Below are 22,980 nucleotides of genomic sequence, written 5' to 3' on the forward strand. Positions count from 1 at the left end.
GTGGATGCAGAACGCCATTACAGGATTTGAAGCTCGGAGTGAAACAATGGCGTGCGCTCGCTCCCTCCTGATTTTGTGAATATTCGGCGGATTTATGGAGGCGAATTTCGTCAAAAATTAACGTAAGGAAAGTGAGTGTCGTTGTGAGTCTTCGACGTGAATCTCGCAAGTGTAGTGTCTTCGGTGTCGGTGGAAATCGCGAGTGTTTTCGGGAAAAGCTGGTGGTGGTGGTCCAGTCAGGCCCTACCTATACGCTTGGTGTATAGTGGTGTGTAGTGAAGTGCTCTCGTCATAAAAGTCCGCTTCGGGAGGATGTACAGCCCGACGACCACTGTATTATAACGGCACGACACCAGCATCGCCTTCGTCAGCCATGTATCCAGCACCTAGGCCCCCTGGAGCGGTATGTATCGAAGGGAATGCTTAGGAAATTAAGGTTTTAGAGAGACGGATCCGCCACCGGCTTCATTCATTACGGAGGCTGTTCCCGTTTTCTGTCACGCGACCTGACGGGGGAGACTGCGCTAGTTTGACAACGGCCCACTTCCCCTCCCTTCCCGTCGGGAAAATGGAACGTTTTCTTTGTTCGAATTAAAATTTTGGGCATGAGCAGAGGTCAGAATTCGGTATCGAATGTATCCGAAGGGTGACATCGGGGTGATTCAGTCCCAGGGTGGCCGGGACGTCTGTAGTAGCGACCTGTGGCAAGTAGCATCGAATCGGGGCCCCTTCCCGTCAGAAAAATCTTAACAATCCTCCTTTTAATTAAAATTAAGGGCGTGAGGAAAGATTACAATTCATTATCGAGTATTCCCAAAGGGTAATGTCGAGGAGGTTCAGTCGCAGGATCGCCAGGACGTCTGAAATGGCGACCTCTGGCAAGGAGCATCTGCTGTGCTGGGTCTGAGAAAGACATTCTTTGAAGCCTCAGTATGCTGGCAGAGGGTATCCGGGGAACGTGGTCATACCCAGTCGGTCTTGGCGGCCGCATGACTTATGTTAAGACCCGGACTTTAGTCATTTAGCCGTTATGTTAATTTTTGGAGAACTGCAGTGAAGTCTTAGCTATGGTTAGTAGTGTATAATGAAATAGACTTTAATAGGCAATGTGGGAAACTAGATAATTGGAAAAATAAAGAAGTACGTAGCAAGAATTGACTTGGAATCATATAAACCTTATTGGTTATTTAGCTTCATTTTAAATAGGCTTAAGGCCATTTATGCTACCTAATTATCAGTAAAAGCTGAAAGATGAGAGAGTATTTTGGTGCAGTGTTTAAAGTGGAAAATAAATAGCAGTTAATTCACGCCATGTCTTAGTTGACGAATGCCTTGTCAGGTCCAGTTCATAGCAAAAGTATTTTGCGTGATTATGAAATCAGACCTTTGTGAGAATATAGACGTTGAGCCTCTCCCTAATACTCCCTTACCCCCTACCATCCCAGGTACCCAGCTCACTCGCACCCCGAGGCCTCCTGGGAGAGAGAGAGAGAGAGAGGCCACTGTGCCCCACCACTTTACAGCGGGGACCACGTGGTCTGACCCACGGTTGGGAGAAGAGAGAGAGAGAGATGGAAAGAGAAAAAAAAAAAGGGAGGGAGGAAGATGGGAAGCCTTTGAAGATGTGCCCACCCTGTCCCGACCTTCATAAACTCTACCCCCTGGCCCTCCCCCCCGCCCCAGTCTCTCTTCACCCCATCTCACACCTGGTTTCAGCAATTAGTGTTGCCCGCTTAATTGCAACGCTGCGACATGGGGGTATAAAGCCATGTTTTTCGAGGTCGGGAATTGGTGTTGGGGGGGAGAGGGGCGTTGGGATATCTCTAGGGGCGTCAGGTACCCATAGCCCGAGGAGGAGTAACACCGACAGGTTGTTTGATGGTGTTTAACAGAGGTTTTTGGGGGAGTTTGGACCAGGGTATAAGATGCCGGTTTTTTTTATCAGGAAATTAGACTTTTTAATGTAAATTGCTGTTTTTCAATTTATACAGTTAATTGTTTACATTTACAATTTACAGTCGTTTACATTTTTCAGTTTGGCTAAATTGTAAGCAATGCTCAACAGTTTTGGGAGAGTTCATACTAAAATTACTCACGGTCCTATAGGTACCAGAATAATTTAAATTGTTAGTTAACCAATCAATGTCATATTTAATACACTTGTCTGGTTAATCATTATTGTTGAAACTTGTGCTCGTAAATAAATACTTAGAATTTCTTTAGGTAAATAAGTTTGAATTTTAAGCAGGCATTCACCCCTTAATAATATGAACATGTAGAAATCCGGTTAGGACATTGACTTACGAAAAAAAAAGGGGGTCCTGTAATTTTATCGATTGTAATCGTGAAATTGCTTCACGAATGGAAAGGTCAACATTGATTGCAATGTGTACTGTATACGTAATTGGTGTTATGTTATCAAGAAGGCAGCGCCGTCATTAATTGAATGTTTATCAATGTGTTTGTGCAATGTCGTGAATGTGATATGAATCGCTGGTAGCTAGAGGCTGTGTTGTTGGCTAAGGTTTCCTCCGAAGAGGTCGAGCATGTCATCTCCATATTTGCTTTGGATTTGCACGTGATTTGTTCAGAATATCAAATGCTTCGTGGTTAGAGTATCTTGCATCGGTCTAAAGTAGTTTTGCTAATCTTTAACTTGCGCTGTACAGAGAGTTTCATGGGTCTAGCTTCAGAGATCATGGACAGTGATATCAATAATAATTAGTCATTAGTTCCAGTAATAATAATGATGATGATAATTGAGAAAAATCTAGTTATGTATATGTACATATATTTCAAGATAAAACTATACAGATAGCTTTCGGGAATCTGATCTGTTCCCGAAAGCTAAATGTAGTTTTATCTTTAAATATATGTACTTATACAAAACTCTGTATTTGTTTTAAATATATGTACGTTTAAATAACTGTGGATTTGTTTCTCCATTTTAAGACTCGTGCTGCTATGAGCATTTTTTAATGATGAAATTAATATAATAAATTTGATATGAAACATAATGAGATGCGAGTATATGGTATACGAAACGAAGCTAAAATGGAAAGTTGGGTCACTCAGAGATTGACCTATAATAATAATAATAATAATAATAATAATAATAATAATAATAATTATTTGCAATACATTACACAAAATTTAGATTTATATACGAAATAAAAAGTAATACTGTGACGTTAAGTGGCCTGTGTTGACCCGATCTGTGAAATGTGTATTATACTTAATCGACTGAGGTGTATATAGGCTATACTGTGTATATATATACAGTATATATATATATATATATATATATATATATATATATATATATATACCTATATATCTATATGTATGTATAAATATATCCTATATACACACATATATATAGCACATATATTTTAAATTAAGAAAATACTGTATGAGAGAGAGAGAGAGAGAGAGAGAGAGAGAGAGAGAGAGAGAGAGAGAGAGAGAGAGATCCCCACGCACAGCCTTTGCCCCGTGGTGGCATTAAAAGGTCGTTGGGTTCGTTTCATAGAAAACTGGGAAGGCATGGAAGCGTTTTTTTTTTTTGTTTTTTATCCTGGAGGCAAATGAACGTGCTTTAGGATATAGCTTTCTTTCATTTTATATACCTACCTGTGACCTTGGGTTTGTAAAAAGTTGAATTAATTTTCTTTCTTCAGGTGTTATGTTTCTCTCTCTCTCTCTCTCTCTCTCTCTCTCTCTCTCTCTCTCTCTCTCTCTATATATATATATATAATATATATATATATATATATATATATATATATATATATATATATATATATATATATATTTATTTAGAATTGATAATTTATTTAGAAAAGTGAGCTGGAAATTAATTTTGCTGTATAAAGTAAGAGCTGAAATTATTATATATATATATATATATATATATATATATATATATATATATATATATACATATACAAATTAAATATATATAAATGTTTGTTTGTGTACAGTATATAATATAGTAACATGACTTAACCGGTAGTATTTTATTCTGGAGCTGAACTAAAACTTGTGAGTCTTGCAAAATAATATATATATATATATATATATATATATATATATATATATATATATATATATATATATATAGTTAAAGGTAAACATATTGTGAGTTTTAACAGGTGGTAAACGTTAACAGATTAGGACATGTGTTATAAAGCATATAATTTTCAACTGAGACTTTTTGTGTATGTGTATTTCACTGTAGTAGGATTAAGTGAGACGTGATATATGACAGAGCCCATTTTATCAACTGCCAAATGCAGGTTGATTATTGAAGTCACATCCATTCTCCCCCCCCTCTCATACATTCGCCAGGCCTTTAAGTAGGGACCAGAGAACATTCGGCAGTGCGTTATTGAATATTAATACATCAGATAAATGTATTAAGGTACCCCTTTCCAAAGCTACTGATTCATTATAATTGTTTATTATAGCGTACTGCATTAAAGGTTCACCTATTGAACGATCCTCATTTGTTTCTTCTAGAGGTAAGGTTGCTTAGCCAAGTGTATCATCAAAGGCAATGATTCAAGTTGTTAAGGATTGTATAACATGCCTTGTCACCATGCGTTTATTTTTTCCCCCCCACTTACCAGCAGTGATTAGGAAATGTGAATTGTGCTCAATTTACAGAAAATGCACACAAATACCCTTTTTAATTCGTGCGTTTTTCTTTGAAAATTAAAAGCTGCTGTGGATTTTATTTTTTGGATTTTATTCGTGTAAGTGAAACCGTAGAGGGGTTGACTACGGTCCGAGGAATTTTGTAGATTTTATTTTGAGGTGAAACCGTCCTATATAATTTTTTTTTTTATTGAAATTTATTTAGTTTGTATTAATTTTGTCATTATTATTGTTTTGATTTATAAATCCCAAAGTCATATGAGTAGTTCGAATTTATTGAAAAGTGTTAATAGTTTTTCATTTATTTTATACCCTTTTATTTATTTGTATATTTATTTATTTATCACTTGGTTTTATTTATATATATATTTATCACTTGAGTTCTTTCGACTTAATTGAAAATTCAAGTTTTTTCAGTGATTTTTTTTACCTTTATTTATTTATTTGGCTCTATTTATTTATTTATTTTTGTGGTTCCTCGCCCCCAATTAAAAGTAATTTGGCATTTTCAGGGTGTCCCAGGGCAAATCTATCACCGTCCATCGACCTCCCAAGTTAGTGTCTTGACCTTTATTTTATTTTCGTCTCTTGTTTTTGTTTATCACATTCTTTCATTCTTCCATTTCTTGCATTGTTTTTTTATTTCACCATTTTTTATTTTAATGTATTTTGCCTTGTTTTTGTTCAGTAGTTATTTTTATTTTTTTGCATTTAGTTTTTCATGTTTTTTTATTTATCTGCTTTTATTTTATTTTCTGTTCCCTAGTTTGTTGATATTCCTCTGGCTTTTATTGAACCCATTTTGCTTTTCAAATTTTTTTTTTTTTCCCTAATCAACTTTTCATCATTCGTTTATATTTTTCACTCTCCTTTCTTCATGCTTTTAATTATATTTTTGCTTTGTTAATTTTTTTAGAGTGGCTTTGATTTTGTTGTGTTGAATTTTTAAATTTTCATTTAAACTTGTATTTGTTTATTATTTGAGTTTGTTAAATTTTCATTTAAACCCTTTATTTGTTTATTATTTGTTTTGTTAAATTTTTATTTAAACCTGTATTTGTTTGAGTTAAATTTTCATTTAAACCTGTATTTGTTTATTGAGTTTGTTAAATTTTCATTTAAACCTGTATTTGTTCATTATTTGAGTTTGTTAAATTTTCATTTAAACCTGTATTTGTTTATTTCTGTTTGCATTAATTTTAAATTTTATTTAAGACTTCGGCTTCAAACAAATACATGAATGTAGTTACATTCATTCACCCTCGTGTTCTAAAGAAAGTGATTCCCTTGTAAAAAAAAATATACTTTTTTAGATTCGAATCCCCCTGTTTTTTAAAAACTAAAATTCAGTCAATATATGTTTTAAATTCATAGTGTATAATTTCACTACAATCAGGACAAGGTTAGTTGATAAGCGGGCTAATTTTAGCGCTGATTAATGAGGGGTGTCAAAGTAGATTTTAATTATGAGATTCGTGCCGTGTATCCCCTGTCCACGTGGGAAGGGGATTATAAACACGCATGGTGTTCAGGTCGTCAGGTTGAACACTTTTTTTTTTTTTTTTATTATGATGTCCGGTACCATAAGTTGGACGTATGTTATATTCATGCGAGCCTGGTTGTCTATCAGTCTAGGGAATTTATTGATGGTTTTCAATGTCGTTTTGTGCAGGTAGGCCTAAGTTTTCTGTTGGTCAGGGTGGCGAGTTGAATGAACTTAGGCTTGTTGTCAAATGCGTAAGCAATTTACTTTCAAGACTTCAGGATTTGCAAATTTTTCTTCAGTCTAGGGATAAAGTGTTACGTTATTGATGGATTTTAATGTCGTTTTTGCAGGTAGGCCTAAGTTTGCTGCGAGTTGATTGAACTCACGGTTTGTTCTCAAAGGGATAAGCAAACTATTTTTGTTTTTATGTCAAGCTTCAGCGTTTGCAGACTTTATTTAACAGGGGTAAACAAATATTAACCGCTCTGAAGTCAGTAATGCATTCTGTCAGTTTGCAGGTAGGCCTAAGTTTGCTATTGGCCAACAAGCCGAGCCGGTGGAACTCAAGGTGCATTTTCAAACGCGCAAGCAAACCTGACGTTAAACTTCAGCATTTGCAAACTGTCTTCAGAAGATTAAACAAACATAAAACACTCTTTACGTTTTTACGCTGCCTCTGAACCTCAAAAAAAGAGAAAAAAGACTTAAACAAGTAAAACACGGAAGGGCGCCTTCCGCATTCGTCGTGGCGGGAGTTTCGTCCATCGCTCCCAGCTTTCAACCGAGGAACCCACCTGGACGATAAATCACAAGCCAATCGGGCGGGTGTGAATGTGCTGGTGTACGTTTGTGTGTTTGTGTGTGTGTTTGTGCGCCGTGTGGGTGTGAAAGTGTTTAGCGCATTGATAGGGGTTTTGGGGGGGTGGGGAAGGGCGTTGGAGGTTCCCCCACTCTCCCCCCGCCCGTCCTCTCCCACTCCGCGTTGCTTCTACACGTGCTTCCAAGACAGTTTCTTCCTCTCTCTCTCTCTCTCTCTCTCTCTCTCCGATTCATTAGCTGCTGTTGCCAGCCATTTAATACCGGCGTGAATGTGTGAATTGGGAGAACGACCTTTTCGACTCCTTAACGAGTTGGTTCTAGTTTTAGCGACTATTAGTGGTGTTAGTTCTTTTTATTATATGTTAAATTCGTGTGGCATTACCCTGATAGAACGACGTTATGTTACGTTCGATTTCTGTTGTTACTTATATTCGTCCAGAGGCCTCTACGTTTTCTACGAGGGTTGTAGGCCATGTGTGTGTGTGTGTGTATGGTTATAATTTAGGTAGCCTCTCTCTCTCTCTCTCTCTCTCTCTCTCTCTCTCTCTCTCTCTCTCTCTCTCTCTCTCTCTCTCACAGAAGGTATTACTTTTTTTAAGAGTTTATAACGTTTTATTCTGGAAAACATTTGGTCAGTCCTCCCCGAGCCGCATGGTACTACACTGAACTCTGCCACCGGAGAGAGAGAGAGAGAGAGAGAGAGAGAGAGAGAGAGAGAGAGAGAGCCAGCCGTGTTATGGGGGAGAAGGCTGGAGAGTGGTGTCATTAGGGAGGGAGGGAGGAAGGGCGCCTCCCTACGCGGCTAAGTGGACGAAAAGAGAGGCCAATTGATGCAAGAAAAGTCTGGATTGAAATGGCAAGTGATTTTTGAAGAGGTGGTGGTGGTGGTAGCGTCATGGAATCTCTCTCTCTCTCTCTCTCTCTCTCTCTCTCTGTGGGTCCTTTTCAGTAATACGGTTTGCTCCGATGCCGTGTTAATCTTTCGATTCTCGATGACGTCCCTGTTAGTACCATTCACAGTCGACTATCTGCCAGGTGCCTAATATATATATGTATATATAAGTGTATTTATAGTATATAAATAAGTCGTTCATAAATATTTGTATAAAAAGAAAAATAGCAGACTACATTATCCCCTCGAGAGAGAGAGAGAGAGAGAGAGAGAGAGAGAGAGAGAGAGAGAGAGAGAGAGAGAGGATGGCCGGCCGGTTCAGGTGTGATTCAAGGGTATTTAAAGATGTCACTCTGACGTGTTTAAAGAGGTAGGGGCCGGTCCCGTCATTGGGTTCCTAAACTCGGCCGAACTTGACAGATGATGGACAGATGTGATGTATCATGGACGGGGAGATTGGAGAGAGAGAGAGAGAGAGAGAGAGAGAGAGAGAGAGATAAATCACAAGAATTCTCTGGAACCGAAAAATGAAAGAATCTCTCTCTCTCTCTCTCTCTCTCTCTCTCTCTCTCTCTCTCTCTCTCTCTCTCTCTCTCTCTGTATGTGTTATTTCCTACATATAAAGTAAAATGTGTCTTAAGGTAAATATATTGACAGTAATTAGTTAAGAATAGCTGATTCTCTCTCTCTCTCTCTCTCTCTCTCTGTTCTCTTCTCTACATGTAAATATAAATTGTGTCATTAAGATAATATATTGACAGTAATTAGTTAAGAATAGCTGATTCTCTCTCTCTCTCTCTCTCTCTCTCTCTCTCTCTCTCTCTCTCTCTCTCTCTCTCTCTTCTCTCTCTATATATATATATATAAATGCTGTTTATAATATATTTACAGTATAGTTGAGAAAAGCTGATTCCTTAAGATAATATATCTATACATGTAAAATAAATTAAAGATAATATATTGACAGTGATCAGTTAAGAATAGCTCTCTCTCTCTCTCTCTCTCTCTCTCTCTCTCTCTCTCTCTCTCTCTCTCTCTCTCTCTCTCTCTGTTAGCCTACTTCGTATATATAAAGTATATAAATGCTGTTTTAAGGCAATATATTTACAGTCAGGTTAGTTGAGAAAAGCTGATTCTCTCTCTCTCTCTCTCTCTCTCTCTCTCTCTCTCTCTCTCTCTCTCTCTCTCTCTCTCTCTCTCTCTCTCTCTCTCTCGTTTTTTCCAGTAGGAATATTTCGTGGGTACAGTCGATTTTGCCATATTTATCAGTCCATTTGATAATCCACCTCCGACCCAAAGATATTTTCCAACAAACCTTCCTTTGCAAGCACCAGATTAGCCAGGCGTCCATGGTTATTATGCATCCGTGGCTGAAGGAACCTTGAGAAGGGGGTGGGGGGTCTCGTCCACAATTTAGAGGGACAAGGCGGACCCGAAATTCTCCTGGGCTTGTAATGCTGAATAAGTTGGCGACCCGAGTCCTGAATTAGTGAGAAGGAATAATTTCGTGAAGATTCCGTCTTGGCAGAGAGAGAGAGAGAGAGGGGGGGGAAGTGACTTGATTTGGTGGTTTGATTGGCGTCACAGCTGTTGTGGTCATGGCTGCCGGAAGTGGAAAGTTTAAATGTAATATGTGATTAGTGGTGGATATATAAATTTTAGTCGTAAGTTTGTCAAGTGGAAGTTTTGATCAAAATGCGTGACACGTCTCTCTCTCTCTCTCTCTCTCTCTCTCTCTCTCTCTCTGACAGACTGTGGATCACATTTATTTACTGATTGAATAATTAATTATATACTTATCTATATTACATTGTATGTTTGTATACTTATCTATATTACATTGTATGTTTGTATGTATGTATGTATATAATATATATGTATGTATGTATGTAATATATTACATTATCCTGAATTTGTTACCCATTGAAATAACAAACTGTTATATAACATTGGAAATTACGAACTGTTCTACAACACTGGAAGTATAACATTGGAAATAACAGACTGTCACAGAACGCTGGAAATAACCGCTGTAGTCACTTGTCCTGTGTAGAACAAGTGTTTTTCGCAGATAACACCTGCGGTAGGTAATGTACAGCGAATCGCCATTGATAGCATACTCTCTACCTGTTGCCATTATGGCTAAAAGAAAAAAATTGTTCAAATAGGACCTGTGTGTGTGTTCTCTCTCACAGGTGAGGAGATTGATTGCCTGTTGGAGAAAGCCAGTTCACGTGGGATTGTTTTTCTCTTTTTTAGGGATTTTTTTTTTAGTGCCCTTTTTTTTTTTAAAGCTCTACCAAGTTTATTAGTTTGGAGATTTTTTAATGTGGTGCGGGCCTTTAAAAAAATAAAGTTTTTCAGTTTTGCCTAGTGTATTTTTTTTATTTGATGTCTTTAAATTTTTTTATTTGATCTGCCAAATGTATTATTTTGGGGATTTTTTTTCCCAATCTGATGTGTGCCTTTTAATTTTTTTTTTTGCCAAATTATCTTTTGGGGATTTTTTTTCAATCTGATGTGCGTCTTAAAAATTTTTTTTTTTTTTTTGCTTTGCTGAATGTAATATTTTTTGGATTTTTTTTCAATCTGGTTTGTCTTTAAAAAAAGTTTTTGCTCTGCTAAATATTTTATTATTTTTTTTAATCCTATTGAGCCTTTAAAAGTTTTTAAACTCTGCCAAATGTATTTGGGGATTTTTTGTTTTGTCTGCGTTTAAAAAATTTGGTTAGCTCGGCCAAAATATTATTTTGGGGATTTTTTCTGCAATCTGATGTATGCCTATTAATTTTTTTTTTTTTTTTTTTTACATTTTTTAACTGCCCAAGTTTATTTTTGGGGATTTTTTTATGCAATCTGATGTGTGCCTTAAAAATAAAATTATGCTCTGCCAAATATATTATTTTGGGGATCATTTTTCCCGCAATATGGTGGATGTCTTTTATATACTTTTTTTTTTTTTTTTTTAACCCGTGCCAGGTGTTGGTAAAAGGTCCGCCTTTCATTCGAAGTAATAAGTCAAATCGTGAGGCGTATCATTTTAATCGGTTTTCATTTGTTTTATGTGACGTTCTCTGGGCTAGTTATATATATATATATATATATATATATATATATATATATATATATATATATATATATATATATATATATATATATATATATATATATATATTTTCCCATTGTCTTGTTCGTAGAATCAGATGGCGTTTGTTATTGCGTTTTTGATTGGTTTTGGAAATGACTTCTGTTAGAGAAATGATTGAGATTTTGTGACCGTCATTCTGACGTTGGAGATAAGTAGTTGAGATTTTCTATCCATCATTCTGGCGGTGGAGGTAAATAATTGAGTTTTTGTATCCATCATTCTGGCGTTGGAGGTAAATAATTGAGTTATTGTATCCATCATTCTGGCGTTGGAGGTGAATGATTGAGATTTGTATCCACCATCGTGGCGTTGGAAAGCTTGGACGGTCGAATTTCAGTGGAATTCTGGAAAGGTTTGTTACCAAGGTCTTATTGATTGTTGACCTAGGTATGGATATATACAGGTTTCAGTAGATTTTAATCTTATCTATACCGTCTCCTAGTGTTTATTTTCTGTTAAAGCATGCAGCCTAAAGGCCGTTGTTACGTCTTGGATACGACGTATCATTGAAAATGCAGTCGGCTGCTTGGCTTTCAATGGTACTTATATTCACACTTACGATGCCCTAAGTTTTATTTGTCAGTCATTCTCTTAATGGGTGCTTTGGGTGTAAGTGGGCAGTAAATCTCTCTCTCTCTCTCTCTCTCTCTCTCTCTCTCTCTCTCTCTCTCTCTCTCTCTCTCTCTCTCTCTCTCCACTTTTTCAGTTCCTTCTAGTGTAGAATCAACATTGTAAGAGAGTGAGTCATATTTGTTATGGATCTCTCTCTCTCTCTCTCTCTCTCTCTCTCTCTCTCTCTCTCTCTCTCTCTCTCTCTCTCTCTCTCTCTCCACTTTTTCAGTTCCTTGTGTAGAATCAGTATTGGAAGAGATTGTTATATTTATGGATGGAACACTCTCTCTCTCTCTCTCTCTCTCAAAGTTCCTTCTAGTATAGAATGACAAATTATGGATGGAATCTCTCTCTCTTTCTCTCTCTCTCTCTCTCTCTCTCTCTCTCTCTCTCTCTCAAAAACCGTTTTCCTTTTACATTTCCATAAACCCAAGGTTAAAGGTAAAACCAGTATCCCATCTTCCAAACGACCCAACAAGAGAGAGAGAGAGAGAGAGAGAGAGCGAGAGCGAGAGCGTAGATCACTGGTTTTAACTTGTGTCTTGCTTCGATTTGAGAACCCGTGTCAGAGGTGGTGGGACAAGTGTTATATTGGGGACTTTGGTTTTGCGTGTAAGGGGCCGGAGGGTAGATATAGTCTACATAGGAATTTGTCTTTATCACAGCGTTCTATACCTATTGTTTTACCACAGCGTTCTATATGTATTTTTTTTTTTTCATTTGACGCGAGTGGTTTTTTCTGTTTTGGAGTGGTTCAATTTTTTATTTTTGTGTGCGCGTGTGATGGAAAAACAACGGGTATAATGTTCTCTTCTATTATAAAGAGTTGTACAGTATCCATATATGTATTATATATATTCATATATAATTATATGTATATGTTGATAAAAGAGAGAGATATACCGGTACTCGTATAGATTGATAAATTCCCTTTGGTTGTAAGGTATTCTCTATACTTTAGGAATTTGATGGTGAACATATATATATATATATATATATATATATATATATATATATATATATATATATATATATATATATATATATATATATATATATATATATATTCAACTATTAATAGATAACATTTATCCATATATTTCACATCCTTCTTTTACTTTTCATCACATACTCAGCACAGATTTATTTATTCATTCATTTAGATTCTTACTTGATTATTTCAGATAATTAATGTTTATTTATTTTCTCATTCCAGGGTCCCCCTGCTCCTGCGGGACCGGGTCAGCTCAAGTTCACTATAGCGGAGACGTGTGATCGAATTAAGGAGGAGTTCAATTTTCTCCAAACCCAGTACCATACGTGAGTATCTCTCTCTCTCTCTCTCTCTCTCTCTCTCTCTCTCTCTCTCTCTCTCTCTCTCTCTCTCTCTCTCTCTCTCTCTCTCTCTCTCTCTCTCTCTCTCTCTCTCTCTCTTAGGTAGCTTGTAAATGTAAGTAAAAAGTAACTAACTAATGTTTCACATTAATTGTTACAATATATTTTCATTTGTTAAAAATACCTCTGACTCTCTCTCTCTCTCTCTCTCTCTCTCTCTCTCTCTCTCTCTCTCTCTCTCTCTCTCTCTCTCTCTCAAGAAAGGACTGTAAACGTATTACCTTGAATCAGATGGGAGACTATTAAAGGTAATATTTTTTAGGAAGTGATTATTTTATGAAGCTTCGAATCTCATAAAATATAATAAAGGAAAATAGAGAATAATTCGTGAATACTTTTGCGTGTCTGTCAGTAACTCGATATCTGTCTATAAATCGTCGATACCTGTCAATAACTCGTTGATATCTGTTAATAACTCGGGGATATATACAAGTAATTCGTTGATATCGGGCAGTCGTTGATGCCTGCCAATAACTCGTTGATTGATACCTACCAATAACTTGGAGATCTGTCAGTAACGCGTTGATACCTGTCAGTAACAAGGTGATCTGTCATTAACTCACTGATATCTGTCAGTAACTCGTTGATATCTGTTAATAAATTGTTTATACCTTTATACCTCCAATAACTCGAAATGTCAATACTTCTTGATATCTGTCAGTAACTCGTTGATACCTGTCAGTAACTCTTGAGATATTTTGCACAGACATCAGTGTATTTAAACCTCGTTTCCTTGCCGAGGATGGCAACGTGTAATATCATTAACAGACACGAAGCAAAAATGATTCCCAGTAGTTTTGTGGTAAAATTGACCTGTTTATATTGGTAACACCTTGAACTCTTTGTGTATGCGGTTTGTTGCAAAACAGTTAATTGACCCTTCGGTCAGTTTGTGTTCGTGTGTTTGAAAATGTTTGGTTTGACCGGTAAAGTGCCCTGTTTGTAATAATGCTCTCTCTCTCTCTCTCTCTCTCTCTCTCTCTCTCTCTCTCTCTCTCTCTCTCTCTCTCTCTCTCTCTCTCTCTCTCTTGTGGATTGTTAGGTATGTTGATATAGTAACTTTGGAGTAACAAGGTAATTTCTGTTTCCCTGTTCGTTAAAAGTTGCTTTACAGTCTCTCTCTCTCTCTCTCTCTCTCTCTCTCTCTCTCTCTCTCTCTCTCTCTCTCTCTCTCTCTCTCTCTCTCTCTCTCTCTCTCTCGGTGGTTAGTTACATAGCTGTGTTGTTGTAACTAGGGTAAGCTAGTTCTTGATTTCCATGGTGGTTAAAAGTTGCTGTACAAATCCTCTTACTCAGCACCAAAGAACACCTGCCGTATTGCTTCATCATTAATGATGAACACTTGATCATTATCATGATTTCGTGAAGCCTCCAGACCGGGCCGGTCATCGTTATCAATGATTACAATAAGTAGATTTTTTAGGACAATGTTGCTGCGTAGTTTTTCCACTTGCGTGAGACGTTGGCACCTGTTGTAGTTGAAATAAAATTTGAGATATATATGTGTGTATGTGTGTGTGTGTATTTAGAAGGCGATAGATTGGGTTTCCCAAATCAAACCCAAGTTCGGTTGTGGAGGAACCGTATATAAAACCCCCAACTCAAATGATGTTAAGTTTGAAACAGGATTTTAGGGAAAACTGGACTTATGTTTTGGGGAAACCTAGTCAGGAGTTTAGGGAAAGCTGGACAGGTGTTGAGGGAAACCTAGACAGGTGTTGAGGGAAACCTGGGCACTTATCCAGGGAAACTAAGACTGGAGTTTAGGGAAACTGGGACAGGAGTTTAAAGAAACTTAGACAGGAGTTTAGGGAAACTTAGGAATTTAGGGAAACTAAGACAGGAGTTTAGGGAAACTGGGACAGGAGTTTAGAGAAACTTAGACAGGAGTTTAGGGAAACTTAGACAGGAATTTAGGGAAACTGGGGCAGGAGTTTAGGGAAACTCAGACAGGAGTTGAGCGAAACCTGGACAGTTATTTAGGGAAGCTTAGACAGGAGTTTAGGGAAACCTAGACAGGAGTATAGGGTAACTGGGAAAAGTTTAGGGAAACCTAGACAGAAGTTTAGGGAAAATGGACATTAGTTTAGGGAAACCTGGAGAGGTGTTGAGGGAAACCTGGACAGTTATCCAGGGAAACTAGGACAGGAGTTTAGGAAAACCTAGACAGGAATTTAGGGGAACCTAGATAGTATTTTAGGGAAACTAGGGCAGGAGTTTAAGGAAAAACTGGCCAGGAGTTTAGGGAAACTTAGACAAGAGTTTAGGGAAACTTGGACAAGAGTTTAGGGAAACTTGGACAAGAGTTTAGGGAAACTTAGAATACTAGAGTTTAGGGATATTAGACAGCAGTTTAGGGAAACCTAGACATTTGAGGGAAACCTGAACAGTGATTTAGGGAAACTTAAACAGGAGTTTAGGGAAACTGGGACGTGGTTAGGACCATCCGGACATGATTTTAGGGAAAACTGGACAGGATTTTAGGGAAATTAGGACAAGTTTGGGAAACCTGGACAGGAGTTTGGGGAAAGCTGGACAAGACAAGAGTTTAGGGAAACCCAGACAGGAGTTTGGGAAAACCTAGACAGGAGTTTAGGGAAACCTAGACAGGAGTTTAGGGAAAATGGACAGGGGTTTCAGGGACAACTTGACAGAAGTTTAGGGGCAACTGAACAGGAGTTACGGGCAACTGGACAGGAGTTTAGGGAAACCTAGACAGGAGTTTGAGGAAACCTAGACAGGAGTTTAGGGAAACCTAGACAGGAGTTTAGGGAAACCTAGACAGGAGTTTAGGGAAACCTAGACAGGAGTATAGGGAAACCTAGACAGGAGTTTAGGGAAACCTAGACAGGAGTTTGAGGAAACCTAGACAGGAGTTTAGGGAAACCTAGACAGGAGTTTAGGGAAACCTAGACAGGAGTTTAGGGAAACCTAGACAGGAGTATAGGGAAACCTAGACAGGAGTTTAGGGAAACCTAGACAGGAGTTTAGGGAAACCTAGACAGGAGTTTAGGGAAACCTAGACAGGAGTTTATGTTAAATGGACCGGGGGTTTTAGGGGAACCCATCGATAGGAGGAGAATTTCAGATCTTGTTAGTCGATGCTAATCAGCAAAGTGACAGGACTCACTCTCTCTCTCTCTCTCTCTCTCTCTCTCTCTCTCTCTCTCTCTCTCTCTCTCTCTCTCTCTCTCTCTCTCTCTCTCTCTCTCTCGAATCGCCCGTAATTCTGTGTTTTCTCTCCCGCAGGTTAAAACTAGAGTGTGAAAAATTAGCAAGCGAAAAGACTGAGATGCAGAGACATTATGTTATGGTAAGGAATCTTTCGTCAGTTATTTTTACTTGTAATACCGTCATGGACATAGGCTATATGAATTTATAACCTGAAGTACCTTCATGGATATAAGTTGATTACCTGTAGTACCGTCATGGATATAAATTGATTACCTGAAGTACTGTCATTGGTAAAAATAAGTTACCTGAAGTACCGTCATTGATAAAAATAAATTGCCTGAAGTACCGTCATGGATAAAAATAAATTGCTTGAAGTACCGTCACTGATAAAAATAAATTACCTAAAGTACCGTCAGGGATAGAAGTAAATTACCTGGAAGTACCGTCGTTGATAAAAATAAAATACCAGACGTACCGTCACTGATAAAAATAAATTACCTGAAGTACCGTCATTGATAAAATAAATTACCTGAAGTACCGTCAGGGATATTAAATAATTTTTCAAGTTGTAAAAGAAGTCATGCATTCATAGAATCATCTTGCAAATATGATTACTGAGACTTAAGTAGTATAGTTAGAAACTATTTTTGTTAAAACTCATATGTGACTATAGAAATAAGTTGATATTTTTTATTGCTTGTAAATAAATAAACAAAGCCGAATTGGGATTCCATAAAAAAAAAAACTTTGCATAGTAAATAGACGAAACAGAGTAAATGAGAGCATTAATACTTCGGCTCCCTCTGAAATGAGCTTTTCAAGTTTATGGAGAAAGTTTTTCCCCCTTAGAGTTAATAGGTAATTAGGCCTGTATGGGTGTAATGGATAGCTCCCACTCAGATGGTGTCGAGTATTTAGTGGGTTCAAGGGAAGGCAGTTTATCCCTTCTAATTACCAGATAGAAGTTATCTTCCCCTACCTCCTTACCCCTCTGGGGAACCACCAATTTTTTTTTAAAGGAATGTAGATAATTTTTTGTAAGTTACATCTATCCCCTTCTTCTGTATTGGTCCCGGTTGGCTAAGAAATTTAGGCTTCGTGGATTTTGCAAAGTAACTTACATATCAGTTCCCGGACTTTAGGGGGTTAAATGCAATAGTAAAAATTTTGTAATGTTTATTATAGTGTGCTGGCAAGTTTATCATAAACACTTGGAAATTTAATGCCTGATGTTTCTTTTTTTTCAGTATTATGAAATGTCATATGGCCTTAACGTCGAAATGCATAAACAGGTAAGTCTTATGTGCATAATTCCTAATTGTTAAGTATTGTTTTGTAGTTATGAAATTGTTTATATATTTGTTCAGTCAGAGGCCATCGTAATATGTACTGTATTTCGATAGTTTTAACCCTTTGCAAGAAAGAATATGTCCTTTTAAGTGGTCAGATTTTTTTACTGATTTGTTATAGATTCCATTTGAGTGCCAGTTGAGTATTTAGTTGTAAATGTTGTTGGTATTTCATGAGAAAACAAGGAAATAATTTGAGAAAGTTCAGGAGAAATCTTTATTTTTTGACAGACCGAGATTGCAAAACGGCTGAGTGCCATCATAGCCCAGGTCCTTCCGTTTCTGTCCCAAGAGGTAAGAGGAGTTCCTGTCTGGTTGAATTCCGTCAACGTTTGTTTGTTTGTTTTAGTTAGTCATTGTTTCTGTTACCTTTTTAATTGTTGCCTCCCTCCCCTCCTTTTTTTTGTAACTGGCTTTTATTTAATTTTTTTTCATTGGTGGGGCGTTTGGTAGTCAAGAAATCTGTCTGCCACTTTGCCCCGGTAACGAAAGACTGCATTCACAAGTGGTGATGATCTTTGTGTAAAATGCCCCCCGTCACTGGTTTTAAATTTGACAAATTAACCCCCTTTTTGTTTTTAAACACTAAAGTGAACACAAGGTAATCTTTTGTAGAATGTATGTACAGATGTTAGCTTTTGTACGAGGAAAGTCTGTGAAGAACTTTTTCAGGTTACTGTAAATTCACTTTCATTCACTTTATTTTTTTTTTTCATTTTACCTTCCTCAGCACCAGCAGCAGGTAGCAACGGCTGTAGAAAGAGCGAAACAGGTCACTATGACCGAGCTGAATGCCATCATCGGGGTAGGTCCATGATCTTAGTATATTAGAGTATACCTTTGAGATAGCCTAAATGTGGAATACATGGACCTGATAAAAGCTTCTGATAGAATTGATATACATGCAGTGTGGGTGGTGCTGAGGATGATGTATGGTGTACGTGGTAATTTGCTAGCGATTTTAAAAATTTTTCCTGATGAAAATGGTGTGAGAATATGTGAATTTGCACATGGGAGAGTGACTGGTGTGGTGTACAAAGTGGGTCTTAGATGTTTTACTGGCTGTAATTGGATGTATGGTGTAGATGGCCATTTGTTAAAATGATTTAAAAGTGTTCCTGATTAAAATGGTGTGAGAAAATGTGAATTTGCACAGGGGAGAGTGACTAGTTTGGTGTAAAAGTGGGCATGAGATGTTTTAGTTTCTTTGGTTGGATGTATGGTGTAGATGTTCATTTGTTAAAATGATTTAAAAGTGTTAATGATAAAAATGATGTGAGAATGTATGAATTTTGACTGGTTTGGTGTAGAAGTGGGCTCAGAGGTGAAGAAGATGTGTGACTTGGTTTGTGAAGCAAGATCAAGATCACTAGATGAATGGAATAAGGAGTGGTTGGTGTTTTCAAATGATTCGTGATGGAATGGGCATAGTGAATGACAGTGTTTGTATGATGAGAATTTGAATGGGATCCTGGAAGATGGGACGATGAAAGTAACTTGAAATCCTTGTTGGATTAATGGAAGTAGTTGATTCTCATAGATATTTGGGGGATAAATGTAATGGTTGACAGTAGACTGGGGAAAGTTGGCGAGGTAAGAAAGCAAGAGTTTTGAGAGGCAAGTGTTTAAGTGTGATTTGATATGGTGTGTTCATGTTGAGAGAATGGAAGCGAGTATAATTCGGAAGAGAAAGTCAGTAAACGTGAATGTGCCAGTGACCAATGCTTGTTTTTCTGTAGACCCAACCCCCAGTAGGGGGGGAAAGTGTTAAATGTTGAATATAGAATTATGAGGAATACATATCAATCTGTCACTTGTCTTGTGCTAATTGAAACATATATTTATTTAATAAATTAATAAACCGTCCATTTTTAATTTGCTCCTCTCCCCATCTCTTCCGCCCATTCTTGTGGCATAGCAACAGATGCATGCCCAGGCGGGCATCCCCCACGGCGCCCACGCGCCCACCCTGCCCATGGCGCCCCACCCGACTCTCCCCGGCATGCCTGGCCTACCGCCCTCGACGGCCGCGCCCCCCGGCCTCCTGTCGGCGGTCTCTTCAGCGTCGCTCATGGGGCTCCCCGCCCATCCGCTGTCGGTCCTGGGGAAGCCTGACCTGTCCAGACCCGACGACAAGAGAGAGAGGCCCGAAGACCGCGCGGCGGCGGCTGCGCTCCTGGAGGATAGAGCGGCGGTGAGTGTTTGTTTGTCTCTTGTCATTTTACTTAGTTTTGTGGTGGTTGGAGTCCGGTGTCAGTTCTGCCCTAAAATGGAAAACTACAGTGTCTGCAAAAGTTTCGAAATTGAGATATGCCACCTGTTGGGGCCTGTGAAACACTAATACGTAAGTTACTGCAGTTTCAAAATGATTCTTCAGTGCTTTATTTAGGGGGTCCCATTTGCAGTATCTGCAGAATCAGTAGTAAGGCAAGGGAAAACTGCGGCTCAACCATTTATCTCAGTTTTTATTTTTGCAGATACTGCAGTTTTCCAGTTTAGGGCAGATTTGGTATAGCTTGTTAGCAGGACCCGTTGTCGTCTTTTTAGATTGGTGGTGGAATTCGTTGTTATTTGGTAACTTTGATTAGATTGCTTGTGGAGTTTGTTGTCATTTGGTTTGATTGTTGGAATTTGTTTCTTTTATTTGGTTTGGGTAGTTTGTGTGCTGAACCCGTTGTCACCTGGTTAACTTGAGGGTGGAATTCATTGTCATGTGGTTAGATTGTTGGTGGAATTTGTTGTCATTTGGTTAGCTAGTTGGTAGGACCCATTGTCATTTGGCTCCTTTGTTGGCAGGATCCATTGTCCCTTGGTTAGCCAGTTAGCAGGATCCTTTTTCATTTGGTTACCGTATTGGCAGAACCTGTTGTCACCTTGTTAGATTAGTGGTGGAATTCATTGTAATTTGGTTTTGTTGGCAGAACCCATCGTCATCTGGTTAGGTTGTTGGTGGAATTCCTTTTCATTTGGTTAGCGTGTTGGCAGAACCCATTATCACTTGGTTATTTGTTGGTGGAATTCGTTGTCATTAGGTTGGTTTGTTGGCAGGACCCAGTATTTGTATTTTTGTTGACAGGATCCGTTGTCAATTGGTTGGTTTGTTGGCAGGATCCTTAGTCATTTGGTTGCTTTGTTGGCAGGATCCGTTGTCACTTCATTACATTGTTGGCAGGATACGTAGTCTTTTCGTTACATTGTTGGCGGATACGTAGTCATTTCGTTACATTGTTGGCAGGATCCGTTGTCATCTGGTTACTTGGTTGGCGTTTTGGTTACTTTGTTGGCATTTGTCATGGTTACTTTGTTGACAAGATCCGTTGTCATTTGGTTACTCCGTTGTCATTTGTTACTTGTTGGCAGGATCCGTTGTCATTTGCTTTGTTGGCAGGATCCGTTGTCATTTCGTTACATTGTTGGCAGGATCCGTTGTCATTTGGTTACTTTGTTGGCAGGATCCGTTGTCATTTGGTTACTTTGTTGGCAGGATCCGTTGTCATTTGGTTACTTTGTTGACAGGATCCGTTGTCATTTGGTTACTTTGTTGGCAGGATCCGTTGTCATTTGGTTACTTTGTTGGCAGGATCCGTTGTTATTTGGTTAGTTTGTTGGCGGAATCCATTGGACCTTGGACCTTTTATTTAGTTAAGCCAGAATTGCAGTCTATAATTTGTATTTGCTTATTTTTACTACCACTGCTACTGCTACTTTTGCTCCGGCCAGTAAGTTTTAGCCTTGTATTTAAGCCACGAATGCGGGTTATTCAAGCTCGAGTTCTGTGTCACTTCGCACGGAAAATTGGCCTCAAGTAGATTTGTGTGAGGGGTGCATGATCACAGAGAGAGAGAGAGAGAGAGAGAGAGAGAGAGAGAGAGAGAGAGAGAATCCCTTGTTGTCTCAAGGATTTGCAACATGGGTGGTCGATTGGAACCTATTGTCATTCATTGTCCATTGCCCTCTCTCTCTCTCTCTCTCTCTCTCTCTCTCTCTCTCTCTCTCTCTCTCTCTCTCTCTCTCTCTCCAGAGCAGCAGTTTGTAATTGAGATTGAATGGTCGTTTTGAAGAGAAATATGTTTGTATACAGTGTGTATGTATATATACTGTATATTTATTGATTTATTTCTCAGCGTTTAGCTAAACTGGCATAAAGTGAGTGGAATTTTGTATAAAGACGCGAAACGAAACAAAAAACTCTTAGCAGCAGAACCACTGCTTAAACCAACCACTTGTACCCACGTAGTAAAATAGAATAAAACCAAAGGAGCCGTCTGCTTAATAGTTCATTGTTGCCTTTTAAAGATGGCTTCTAACAGGCCATCATCATCTTTCATTACCCTTGGTTTAGTGCACGACGGTCCTTTGGGGGGGGAGTTCTACTTACTGAGTTTTTTTTATTATTATTTTTTCTTTTTCTTTTGTTATCTATTTTGTCGTTGCCCTCCCGACACGCATAATGATACCCAGTCGACAATTGGGGTACAAGTTATATTATTCCGTGGAGAGTTGTTCATACTCCTTGGGTGGTCTTTTTTTTTTATTTTTTTACTCGTGGACCAGTGGACCACTTTTTTTATTTACTTATTTTTAGTCACTTTTCTCCCTGGTTGCGTCAGTAGCTTGGAATGAAATAAGTGAATAGTGCCCCTTGTTTGTGTGTGTGTTTTTTATTTATTTTATGTTGGGCACTATTAAGTATTATGTTGATCATGTCATATCCATCTTCGAGTTTGTTTTTTTTTTGCAACGTCCTTCTACCCCTAGCTGGCAACCCCTTTATTCCTTTTACTATACCTCCGTTCATATTGTCTTTCTTCCATCAAACTTTCTACCCTCTCCTAACAATTGTTTCAACATTATTTTCAGCGCTGAGTGACCACCTCGTTGGTCCCAGCGCTTGGCCTTTGGTCGAAATTTCAGATACCAGTTCCAATACCGTTCTATTAGGTGGTTGGTTTCAGAATTGCAATTCGAATTGTGGAAGTAATTTCCCCATATTAAAATTATGATTACGCGTTCGGGTATCTGGCCTTAAAATCACGGTTTGAAATGAACAGTGATTTTGCGTAATATATTTAAAGGGTGGTGGGGTTGGGGTTTTGGGGGGAGATTCCGGGTGTTGTGGTTGGCCTGGGAAAGTCACAGACATTGGCCCTATCAAAAAAAAAAAGTAGATGTGACAGCCTAATTATATTTGGATGAAAGAGGGACCACCACGATGACATTGGGTAGAAACTTCCAATTTCCTTCTCATTTCCTGACTTTAGGTTCCTTATCTCCAATGTCAGATCGAGACTAGTTTTCCCATTACTGCCGTGATCATCACGTGTCTCCTCGCTCCTCTTCCAATTATTGTGGGTATTCTCCCGACTGATTCCCTCTGACCATTCATCTGAGGCCTTTTGTCTCTCGTTAAGTCTTGGAGGTAGTTCGTTGATACAGAGATCTGTCC

At 38.3% G+C, this 22,980-nt stretch overlaps 1 protein-coding gene across 8 annotated transcripts in view; it reads left to right on the plus strand.

Moving 5' to 3' along the window:
- The first annotated feature begins 6 nt into the window (after window positions 1-6).
- The window catches only part of gro (groucho), a 39,695-nt gene continuing 16,721 nt past the window's right edge, over window positions 7-22,980 (plus strand). The window contains exons 1-8 of one of the 8 annotated variants that reach the window (XM_067088644.1): window positions 17-403; window positions 5,172-5,213; window positions 12,833-12,936; window positions 16,261-16,324; window positions 17,433-17,477; window positions 17,766-17,828; window positions 18,265-18,339; window positions 19,453-19,728. In XM_067088644.1, coding sequence (XP_066944745.1) covers window positions 374-403; window positions 5,172-5,213; window positions 12,833-12,936; window positions 16,261-16,324; window positions 17,433-17,477; window positions 17,766-17,828; window positions 18,265-18,339; window positions 19,453-19,728 — 699 coding nt within the window. In that variant the 5' untranslated portion in view covers window positions 17-373. Of the gene's footprint in view, window positions 404-964; window positions 1,071-5,171; window positions 5,214-12,832; window positions 12,937-16,260; window positions 16,325-17,432; window positions 17,478-17,765; window positions 17,829-18,264; window positions 18,340-19,452; window positions 19,735-22,980 lie in introns of those variants that run through there. The other 7 variants (XM_067088646.1, XM_067088652.1, XM_067088647.1 and 4 more) reach the window with 7 other exon arrangements.

The sequence above is a fragment of the Macrobrachium rosenbergii genome, chromosome 45 (genome assembly GCF_040412425.1).
Source record: "Macrobrachium rosenbergii isolate ZJJX-2024 chromosome 45, ASM4041242v1, whole genome shotgun sequence".
NCBI classification, from domain to species: Eukaryota; Metazoa; Arthropoda; class Malacostraca; order Decapoda; family Palaemonidae; genus Macrobrachium; species Macrobrachium rosenbergii.